The sequence below is a fragment of the Cololabis saira genome, chromosome 13 (genome assembly GCF_033807715.1).
Source record: "Cololabis saira isolate AMF1-May2022 chromosome 13, fColSai1.1, whole genome shotgun sequence".
NCBI lineage: Eukaryota > Metazoa > Chordata > Actinopteri > Beloniformes > Belonidae > Cololabis > Cololabis saira.
This window is the reverse complement of record NC_084599.1, coordinates 46,525,476-46,537,595: the sequence shown is the minus strand read 5'-3', so window position 1 is coordinate 46,537,595 and position 12,120 is coordinate 46,525,476. Positions and strand designations below refer to the sequence as shown.

The 12,120-nt window shown below is 43.8% G+C and overlaps 1 protein-coding gene across 1 annotated transcript in view; it reads right to left on the bottom strand.

The window, feature by feature from the left end:
* The window catches only part of LOC133458723 (epiplakin-like), a 65,011-nt gene extending 56,941 nt beyond the window's left edge, over nt 1–8,070 (bottom strand). The window contains exon 1 of the mRNA XM_061738923.1: nt 7,919–8,070. Coding sequence (XP_061594907.1) covers nt 7,919–7,941 — 23 coding nt within the window. The 5' untranslated portion in view covers nt 7,942–8,070. The remainder of the gene's footprint in view (nt 1–7,918) is intronic.
* Between the last annotated feature and the right edge of the window lie 4,050 nt (nt 8,071–12,120).

The following is a 12,120-nucleotide window of genomic DNA, read 5'->3' as shown; positions in this document are numbered from 1 at the left end:
TAGCCTGGTTATATGTGCTACATAAAATTGGCGAGCCAGCCAGGAGCTGTGTGAAGGTTAATGAACATCGTTATTGAAATACTGTTGAAGGATACAAACATGGAAATTGTGATGCAAGAGTCCATGAAAGTTCCAGATGCAGTAGTGATATCTGGGTTGACTTTCACTGAAATTGACTAAGAATTAGAGGAACATCTAGTCTGTTTTGAGTCGACACACCGTACATTCAGTATTGACACCCCTGACTACCCTCACCATGCCATTGATGAGTTTAGTCACGGTACTGCCATGCGGGCCCTTGCACCTTTACCTCCATTGACCTATAAAAGTCTGACTAAGCCAGAAGTCATTTACCATGTAGTCTCCTAGCTTGCAGCAGCGCCGCCAAGGCCTACATGGAGGAATTGTAAATGGAGTGTCTAGTCCAGCGGTCGGCAACCCAAAATGTTTTAGATCCATATTGGACAAAAGACACAAAAAACTAATATGTCTGGAGCCGCAAAAAATGAAAAGTCTTGTATCAGAATTAGAATGAAGGAACACATGCTGCATGTTTCTATATTAGTTAGAACTGGGGGGAGTTTTTTTTTCTCATTATGCACTTCGAGAAAAAAGTCAAAATGTCGAGAGAAAAATTCAAAATGTCGAGATTAAAAAGGAAAGGAAAAAGGAAGAAAAAAGAGAAAAAAAGGAAAAAAAGAAGAAAAAAAGGAAAAAAAAGGTCAAACATTTTTGAAAAAGCTCCAGGAGCCAGTAGGGCGGCGCTAAGGAGCCGCGGGTTTAAGACCCCTGGTCTAGTCAGTGAGGTGAATGGGCATGTCCACAGGTAACAAGATTCACTCAGTCATTTCACCAGGGTCACACATTTCCATCAGGCATCTCCCCGGCGGCCTGGAGTCAAGCAGAGTCACCAGACCAGTTTCTCTCTAAACGCCACGAGCTCATTAATATCAGGCAGATCTGCTTCACACGGAGTCAGAGCTGGATTTACAACCGCAGAATCAGGGACCGTTAGTGAACGTAAACGAACAAGCTCAAACTCACTGACTCTGATTGGAGCTCAGGCGGCAGACGGACGAAAGTATCGTCTCCACGAGAAATACAAAGCTTTGAAATCTCAAGATAACGAGTTGTTACTTTGTTAACCCCCCCCACCCCGGACCCCTGAAGTTCGTAAACACAAATCACTAGTGATGCACCGAAATGAAAATTTGTGGCCGAAACCGAAACCGAAAATAATAATAAACACTTGGCCGAATACCGAACAATACCCAACATGGTTCTTCAGCAGTTTTTCATTTATTTTGCCAATTTTTTCACCATTGCATAAATCAAATACATTTGATTTAGGCTTTTAAAAGAAAAAAATCTTTTACAAAATTACAAGGTAGAAAACATTTGTTGAACATAAAAAACTGAACATTTTTTAATTTCCCAGCATTTCTTAAATATTCCAGCAGACATTATACCAGCAAAGAACAATAACTTAAAATAAATAAATGTATCTTTGAGCTTACGTTAGGCTTAACTGACTGAACATTGTAACATAGGCCTTAAAACAATAAAAATGCATTAAAGCGCTCAGGGTTTTTTATCATTTCAAATGATAAATCAAACTTGTAGCTGAAAGACTTTGCAGATGTTTCCCCTCTAGATATTTGAGCAGAACATTCATCAAACAGCCATTCTTGTTTTATTCTTTGCCACTCTAAAATACTTCCACACTGACATGTTTGCACCACTTCACTCCACGCTCTAACGTTTGATTTCCTCATCTAAACCTGGAATAGATTGATTTATGTTGTTTTGGTTCCACCTCCTGGTGAATGTTGGTAAAATTCTTATGTGGTTAGTTTTTGGTTGGCCAACGATTTATGTTTGTGGTGCAGCCGTTACGGAGCGGCCAGACCATATTATATTACAACGCCGTTATTAATTGTTCGGTTTTTTCCCACTTATTCCACCGAACACCCAAAGTGTTTTTTTGCCATTTTCGGCCCGAACAATTTCGGTTATCGGTGCATCGCTACAAATCACTGCAGGTAAAGACGAGTGATAACGGGCTGGATTACAGACCATGTGGCACAAAACACCGGCTACTTCCTGAATATGCAAATATATTAAATAAGGTGAGATAATGTGTGTGACTTGGTGATCGGGGAGGGAGTCGTTTAGGGAGAGAGGAGTCTACGTCCACAACAACACAATCACAGATCTTTGTCTGAACCAACATAACAACGTAAAGCAGGTGAAAACGTACAAAGACCGGATGAAATACAGGATTACAAAGTAATCTGTGCCGATTCGTACGGTGAATTAAACCAATTTGACAATTCTACATCACCATGCCTGTTTCCAGGGCTGACCCTTAACACTGCGTGGTTTTCAAAAAGTATTTCAGTTAAGAGTACGCTTAAATAACAAATAAAATGAAATAAAATGATAAGAAAAGAGGTAGTAAAAGTTGTTCAAACTAAGGGCAGTAGATCCAGCAGGTAAGTATTTAATTTAGGAGTAGCTTCAGTAAACAGTAAAGTTTTTATCCTGATTTAAAGGAGCAGACCTCACGTCTACAGGAAGTTTGTCAATAATACTGATTATTGATCATTCACCCACTATAAACTTATATCATGTTCTTCCCTGTCATTACAAATACACTTGTAAAACTAGATGTAAGAACTTTTAGTTGTACCGTATTTTCGCGACCATAAGGCGCACATAATTTATTTATTTTTTTAAATGTGCCGGGCGCCTTATGAAACGGTGCGCCGTGTCTATTACCTGAATTACGGTAATGTCAGGTCGGCCACCATGAGAACGGTAAAGGGAGAAGGGGGCGGGTGAAGCCTTGAGTTGCGGACGTGAATGAGACTCCACTGAGTTGTTTAAAGCGGAAACAGAAGATGAAAACTTTTAAGGATTTGCTTGATGTGTAAAGTGAAATAAAATACAATCAAACTAAGTTTTGTTCCCGCTCTATTTAAATAAGCACACTTGTGTGTGTGGGTTAAAGCCGCGGTGATGGTCGCTGCTGCAGCCCGACTTCCTGGGGGTCCAATCGACCTGGTTCCCGCCCGCTTTAAGAGCAGAGATTTCTGGGGTCTGTCTCAGGTCAGATCAGCTTCACCCTCCGAGATTTTCAGCGAAATCTGTCGGTTACAAACCCGGTACCGGATCCCGACATGCGCGGGTGTGTGTTCGCGGCGCGACACACACATTCTAATTTATGTGCTGTTTGCCTGGCGCAGCTGATGGACAGAAACTGTATGGTGATTTTTAAAAGAAAAACTTTGCATAAGACGTTTCCAGCCGGAGTCATTTATAAGGACGAATGAAAAGGGGGGGCTGGATGAAGGGATGATGATCAAGCTGAGACAGGTCTGGAAATTCGGACTGGTGCAGCTGAATTAGCGGAGCTCCTGTCGGATACAACCCGGTACCAACATGCGCGTGTGTGTGAGCGGGTCCAGCGCGGGGGGCGGAGCGGGACCCGGGACCGCCGCGGTCGGGATCCGCAGCACAACGGGGTATGAAAAGTGTATTTACTCTTGTGCTTGCCTGCCACGCTGATGGACAGAAACTGCCGCCGATGGTGATTTTTAAAAGAAAAGCGTTGCCTAAACAGACTTTTCCAGCCAGAGTGAAATGAAAAGGGCTGGATGGATGAGACAGGTTTATGTGCAGCAACCCGGTGGTTTTTTTTTTATTCTTTAATGCGGAAACAGAATATGAACCTTTGAAGGGTTTGATTGATGTGAAAAGTGAAATAAAATATCAAACTAAGTTTTGCTTCCGCTCTATTTTTAGCGCGTGTGTGTTTTGCGCTGCCCGTGTGTGTGCAGCTCCGTCTCCGTAGACGGCGCCTTTTGGGTCGGTGCGCCATATGTGTGTTTAAAATCCAAAAATGACACACAAAACGGAGGGTGCGCCTTTTCACACGGTGCGCCGTATGGTCGTGAAAATACGGTAGTTAGATTATAATCCACAGGGATTAAGAACATGGAAGCAACAACAGATTAACAAATTTGCAGAAGAATCTTTCATTAATATTGATCAGTCAGCAGCTGCCCCTACTGGCCACACAGAGAGCAACAGGTCAAAGGTCAGTGTTGTTTCATCGGCAGGTTTTTACCATCTATGGTTTTTAATCTGAAATGGAGCAGATTCAGCTCCAAGAGCAGCCTGGGGTTGATTTAATATTTAGGCCCAATCCCAATTCAACTTCACTCGCCCTTCTTTTCTCCACTCGCCCTTCTTTTCTTCCCTAACCCCTAAAAAAGAAGGGGGAGATTTTAGGGCACTTGAGATCTAGGGCACTTGGCCCAGGTGCATGTCCCATTTCTCCTACTCCCCCTCGTTTTCATCCCTAACCTGATCAGGAAGCAGAGAGCCAAAAGCTGTTTTCATTTCCGTGGTACCATGGTAACAGCAGCAGCAGCTGTTACCATGGTAACATCAGCAGCAGCTGTTACCATGGTAACAGCAGCAGCTCACGGCCCGAGAACAAACGTGATCGCTGGGTCAAGCTGCGCCGTCGTCCCGGGAGAAAAACCTGCAGCTCTGTTGAGAATTACGCTGGCTGAAATAAATCATTTAGGAAGATAAATGTTGGTTTAATAGATGAAATCTAACAGTTGTAGCTACGCCTGTTGAGAAATTTGCTCCGAAAATTTAGAGATTTCTGTCTGCCGGCTCCGGAGTTTAGGTCCGCGTTAAATCGACGCAGAGCTACGGCATAGGGTCCGGCGTACGGCGCGCGTCGCCGCGTACATCGATGCAGACCTTACGGCGTAGGTTACGTAGCCTGCGCCGTAGGCTCTGCGTTGGTGTAACGCGGAACCATAAATCCCTTTATTCTGGCGTGATCTTCGGCAACTTTATCTGAAAGTGTGTAAATGACCCAGATAACAGCTGGATTACTTTGTGGTTTCTGAAAACTATTATATCAGAAACATCCAAAACAAATCTGACGAGTCACAGGATTATTTCTCTCTATTTCTCACAAACAAATGCTTGCTCCCTCGGTCACAATCTGAGACGACTCTACCTGTTTCTCGGTCGGCGAGTCAAATCGACGCAGAGCCTACGGCGTAGTTTACGTAGCATTCTGGGAAATGTTCATAGCCCCTCGCTCGCGAAGTCAGCATGTGAAAACCCTCGATGTGAAGGGGCTATTCTCAGCCCCTCGCCCTCGTTACGCCCCCTCCCCCTAGGGTTAGGGTTAGGATTAGGGTTAGGTGGAAAGAGGAATTGGGAACCACTACCTTCACGGGAACGCACAAAAGTTAGGGGGAGTGAAGAAAACGAGGGCGAGGGGGAGAATTGGGACGGGGCCTTACAGTGATATGGTACTAAGTGATACTGAGTGTCGTCTACAGTGCAGGCCGACTAAAAGAAACACAATAATCACATAGATCATTTATAAACCATTTACTGTAAACACCTCATCTACTTTAGTTTTGGTTTTAAATAAACAGCAACAACAATTAAGTGCAACACTCGTGTTGGTCCAGCCTGGATTTGAGGTGAACGGACCGACTGAACAGTTTTCTAACGTAGAGAGTTTATCCCAGAAACCCTGGGCCTCTCTCTCAGCCTGAGTCCGTTATTCCTGTGAGAAAACGTGGAACTGAACGCAACATATTTGCAAATAAAGAACTTGAACTTGTTCATTCTGCAGATCAGGAACTGGAATCTGAACCGTTCAGATTATGAGAGTTTCAGCTTCACTGTTTACGTCCAATTATTACAGAATAGTCCCCCTGCTGCTCCTTCAGGGTTGATTTACCTGCTACAGCTAGAAACACTGATAATGGACCACATTGTTGGAGATTTACAGCCTGAGGAAAGTTGAAAAGCCACCAGGACGATACATAATTGTATACAGGGAACAGTTTAGGATCGGGGGCGTTTCATTCCGACTTCTCACCTAGAAATATTAAAATGAACTGAATTTGAACCAGTTCCAAATTAAAATGGTGAACTATGAACGTAAACTGTTCATTTTTAAACTACGTGAACTGAACGTTGAACCAGTTCATGAGACGTAGGAACTTCCACGACAGAGCTGGAGCCACGTGGCCCGGCTCAGGTTCTGGTTCTGGTCTGGGTTCTGGTTTGGGGGTAAAACAGAAACTATACTGGACAGGAGCCCGTTCAGCACCACGTGAAGGTGCTGGACGGGCTCCTGCAGGGATCCTGCAGGAATCCTGCAGTTTCGGGGTTAAACTCTGCAGCAACCGCAGCCTCGGCTCGGCCCGGGCTCTGGAATCTCGGGGCGCGGAGGAATGTCGCGCAGCTCGCTGTCAGACATAAATCAGGTTTCTCTCCAGGGGAAAAGGAGCTGCCGCTCAAACACCAGTGTGGTTTATGAAGTGTTCCTGCAGAGATGAGCCGCTCATCACCACGGCGACCTTTATTATGTGCGTGTGAGCGATTAAGTGATTTCTGATAAAGACTGACGTGGTAACTCCCTCTGCAAGGGCGGGACATTCCCGCCCGCAGGCGGCTCCAGAATACCTGCAGCTTCAGTCTGAGCCATGCAGATCTGAGTGGAAGCAGAATCACTTCTCTGTTCTGTTTTCATTTGTTTCGAAACAACCTGCTCTAAAAAAGACAAGGAAACTAATCCAGGTGGACGTTCCACCACATAAAGAGGATAAAAACAACATCAAAACACTTATTTCCAGTTCCATCGGGGCTAGGGAACCTGGTCCTGCATGTTTTACATGTTTCCTGCTTCTTTACACCCCGATACTAACACACTCGTGCAGACCTGGATGAGTTCCGGTGACGATTATTAATTAGAATCAGGTGTGTAATTAGTCTAATTAGAGATGGTTAAATGCAGAACCTTCTGCTACAACTTTCACTTTAAAAAATGTATATATGTTATTACGTAAGAGCTGTCATTACCACATCCACCTCATACTGCTGCACCTTTCACTTTTCTTTTTTAAATTGTAGCCTACACGACTGTCTCAGAACATTATAATATTGTGATAAAGTTCTTTATTTTCTGTAATGCATTTAAAAAAACTAAAAAAATCTCATACATTCTGGATTCATTACAAATCAACTGAATAAACAACTGAAAAAAGGGGAGTTTTTCTTGCCACTGTTTGGCTTAAGGTTTTTCTCCCACTATGGGAGTTTTTACCTGCCATTGTTTATATAATAATTGCTCGGGGGTTTATGTTTATGTTTATGTTTATGTTTATGTTCATGTTTATGTTTATGTTCATGTTCATGTTCTGGGTCTCTGGAAAGCGTCTAGAGACAACATCTGTATTAGACGCTATACAAATAAAATTGAATTGAATTTAATTGAATTGAATTGAAATATTCAAGCCTTTTATTATTTTAATATTGCTGATTATGGTTTACAGTTTAAGATTAAGATTCCCAGAATATTCAAAATTTTTCAGATAGGATATTTGAGTTTTCTTAAGCTGTAAACCATGATCAGCAATATTAAAATAATAAAAGGCTTGCAATATTCAGTTGATTTGTAATGAATCCAGAATGGATGATATTTTAGCATTACAGAAAATAAAGGACTTTATCACAATATTCTAATTTTCTGAGAAAGTCCTGTATATTTATGGTAATGAGTTCAAATAAGAGTCAAAATTCCTTGTTCAAACTTGGCCAATAAAGATTATTCTGATCCTGATTCTGTATTTATTTTTTATACTAGACACTAATTTTCTATAAATATATAACATTTTTACAAAGATAATCTGTCTCTGCAGGGTACCTGGACCTCAGGAGTAACAGGTTTCAGCAGAGGAGACCAGGATCAATATTCCATAATCAATAACAGCCGCTCAGACATGCGCGTCCCCGCGGCGCGTCCACACACACAGACACACACACAGACAGACAGACAGAGAGTAAAGCGGAGTGGAACCCGCACCTCATGCCGCCCATCATCATCATGGCCCCGCTGCCCCTGGACAGGGAGCGGGAGAAGGTGAAGCTGCGGAACCCCGGCTCCGGGAACGGGTCCTCGAACCCGCGGCCGCCGCCGTGCGCCACGTCGCTCCGCGCGTAATGGTGCTGCGCTCCGGCCAGGTCCGTCCTGGAGCCGGCCCTGCGGCCCGAGTTCAGGGCCTGCTGGGAGCCGTACATGGTCCTGGGGGGTGGGGGGGCACCTGTCCTGTCCTGTCCTCACCTGTCTCACCTGTCTCACCTGTCCGCGTCCCTCCGCTCGCAGACTGGAGCTGCGCGCAGGGAAGGTGCGCTTTTCAGGCTGGTGGCCACGCCCCCCCAGTTAAGAGGGGGGGGCTGGGGTGGCCATGCCCCCCCCCCCCACCCCACGGAGCTGCCCCTCCCTCCACACTCAGCTGGAGGCACATGCAGAGGGCGCATGCGCCTCTCTCCCGAGGGTCGGAGGCAGTGGAACCACCAGGGGGTGGCCAGGGGGGGCCATGTACCCCCCCTACAATTTTCTGGCCACCCCCCACTCAATTAAAAAAAAAAAAAAAGAAACACTTGCCGGTCTCAGAGATTCCATCGTCAGTTCTGTTTCATCACAAATAATTTGGGCAAAATGCAAATCAGTCAGCGTTTCTTTAAGTATTTATGAGTCTAATAAAAAAATAAATAATAAATAAATATATATATATATATATATATATAAAAAATAAAATAGATATATGTGATGTATTAAAAATATATATATATATATATATATATATATATATATATATATATATATATATGCATTAGGTTTTTAGAAACATGGTATTAACCATTAATATGTAGGCAGACAAGTTATTTCTGAGCTTGTTTACTACAACTGTATAATAAAGTCCGTTTAGCTTTTAGTTTTGGGGTTCCACCCGCCCGCCCCCATTGTTTGGACCAACGATGGAGTCGTGGTTGAAGCATAGCAGCAATATTTTTATGTTTAATAAATCAGTTACTGATGGCACAGTGCTCTTTTTTTAGGTCTTTTTTTTACAACCAAAAGTGCTTTGCGCTGGTTAGGGGGTACTTGGCTGAAAAAAGGTTGAGGACCACTGATCTAAGGTATCATATCCGTGTATTTGAATTAATGCCATTAATAATAGAAAACTTTGCGCCTCAAGCCCCACAATGCGGTTTGACGTACATGCACGAAAATCACTACACACCTGTATCATGGCACAACTTAAAGAAAAGTTTCTTGGCGCCATGGCCCAAACCCAACAGGAAGTCGGCCATTTTGAACATTTTGAATTAATCGTGTAATTTTGTGCAATTCCTGCCATTTCTTCAGCCGTTAATACGGCCCGAACCGTAACGTGCACCCAGGTGTGTTATACATCAAAATGTTCGTCTCCATCCTGCGACTCCACGCATTACTTTTCTCTTTCACAAGCATTACCGTGGCGACGCTAGACGCCAACAAGCGCGCCCCCCCCCATTGGTCCATATTTGATAGTCCCTACTTTCTGCCATAACTTTTGAATGGTTTGATATAGAGTCGTGGTGGTGTCATCGGACTTAGTTTTGAGTCCTTGAACATAATTGGTGCAAATTAGCCCTGCCCTTTTTTCTGATTGGTCAATATTTGATAGTCCCTATTCTCTGCCATTACTTTTGAACGGGTTGTGATAAAGACATGTGGGTGGTGTCATCGGATTCTGTATTGAGTCCTTGACCTTTATTGGCCTGAAATAGCCCCAACCCTTCTTCTGATTGGTGAAGATTTGATAGTCCCTATTTTCCGCCATAATTTGAATGGTTTGATACAGAGAGTCGTGGGTGTGTCATCCACTAAATGTCCAGGTCTGAAGAATCTACATGAAGTCATTCAAGCTTCCACTGCAGCCTGAACCTGCACAAGGGTGGAGGCCGTTCATCGCTGCTTGCAGCTTTAATCTTCATTTATTTTTGAATCTAGCTTTATTGTCTATCGTGGCCTGCGTCTTGTTTCAGGTTCTAGAAAGTATTGGCAGGTTAAACCGCTAGGCGTCATTCACACTTTTCTGCGTGCACAAACATGACAAATGATAAAACGGAGAGAACAGACCGATCCTAACATCCTATCCGCTCAGCCAAACGCCGGTTTATCAAACATCTGCTTGTTGGCTGCATCCCACCGGTGGAGTGTGGGAAGAGAAGAAGAGGCTCCACACCCCTGGAACCTGGAACACACCCAGCCCTGGAGGCTCCGGCTGCTGGTTCAGGCTCCGGCTGCAGGTTCAGGCTCCGGCTGCAGGTTCCAACAGCTCGCCTGCTTCCACCAAGACGCTCTAAAGCAGTGGAAGGAGCCAGAATAAAAGAATAAAAGAATAAAAGAGGATAAAAGCAGTGGTGGAGCCATGAGGCTAATGGGTGGGCCTGATTATTCTCCCCTCCACATGAGGCACAGCCTCCTTGGCGGGGGAGAATAAAAGAATAAAAGAGAAAAAAGAGGATAGAAGAGAGTAATGCGTGCAATTTTCACCAATAAAAGTCAAGGACTCAAAACCAAGTCCGATGACACCACCATGACTCTTTATGTCAAACCATTAAAGTTATGGCAGGAAGTAGGAACTATCAGATATGGTTACCATGGCGTTGCCACGGTAACGCTTTTGAAAGAGAAAAGTAATGCGCGTCATCGCAGGATGGAGACGCACATTTTGATGTATAACACACCTGGGTGCACGTTACGGTTCGGGCCGTATTAACTGCCAAAGAAATGGCATAAATTGCGGCAAAATGACACGATTAATTCAAAATGTCCAACTCCCTGTTGGGTTTCGGCCATGGCACCAAGAGACTTTTCTTTAAGTTGTGACATGATACAGGTGTGTACCGATTTTCATGCATGTACGTCAAACCGTATTGTGGGGCTTGAGGAACAAAGTTTTCTAGGGGGCGCTGTTGAGCCGTTAGGCCACGCCCATTAATGTAAACCATGAAATATCACATTTATCACCAGGCCTGGGTTGGTGCAAAATTTGGTGACTTTTGGGGCATGTTTAGGGGAAAAAGGACCTAATTTTGTCAGAAGAATAATAATAACAATTTCTAGAGATACAACAGGGCCTTCGCACTGTAAGTGCTCGGGCCCTAATTAAAGCTGCAAGCAGCGATGAACGGGCCCTCACACTCAAATATTTTTTCTCCTGCATGGCCCTGATACTCTTCCGTAATAAAATATATGCAGACAAAAAAAAAAAAAAAAAACATTTTCTTCTAAACCTGAACTAACAGCCATTTCTCCACATTTCCTCAGTCCTGGTTTCTGGATTTCACTCACTTGAAGCTAAAGTGAAAGCGTGTTCCAGGGCGCGGCCCTGGTACCCCTGCAGCCTGGAGGCTAATGGCCGAGCTAACGCCGCTGCAGCTGCAGCTGCTGCAGAGAGCATGCATGCACGGGAGACTTAACTCCCATCAAATCTTCATTTATATGGATAATCCTCCAAGAGATATATCAAATATGGTCAATATAGTCATTTTTACGGAAGAGTATTAGGGCCAGGTAGGAGAAAAATAAAAATAATATTTTAGAGGAGGAAGATTCTTTTTCATTATGCACTTCGAGAAAAAAGTCGAAATGTCGAGAAAAAAGCCACGTTTATTGGTGGAAATTGCACGTGCAAGGGCCCGTTCATCGCTGCTTGCAGCTTTAGTTTCTTTTTACACTGAGAACTGTGTACGTTACTGTGTAGGGTAGGCTACGGTATCGGGCTGGCCGGTGGCCGAGCTTTTATTCTTTTTGCACTAGAACCTGTACCTGCTGTGTAGCTCCTGCTGACCACCGGTCTGTCTTTTTGATTCTTCATCTTGCCATGTAAATTGTGCTAGTGTCGTGCTGCTACTGTAGTTATGCTGATCAGTAATCTCCCTTTTTATTGTTTCTCCCTCCCACCTCCAGACACAAGGACAGTTTCTTCCCCCGAGCTGTTGCTCTGATGAATCTCACAACTAATAGAGTCTCAGAGAAACAAACCAATCACGTGCAATAACCATAGCAGTTACTGCTGTAACAATGCACCTTCTGGCAATAATCCTGTCTGCCTCACTCTGCTGCACCTCTCACTTCTTTGTATTTTTTGTATAATTTGTTTTGTATAATTGTATATATGTTATTTTATTTAGAGCCGTCATTTTTTTTCTACCTCATACTGCTGCACCTTA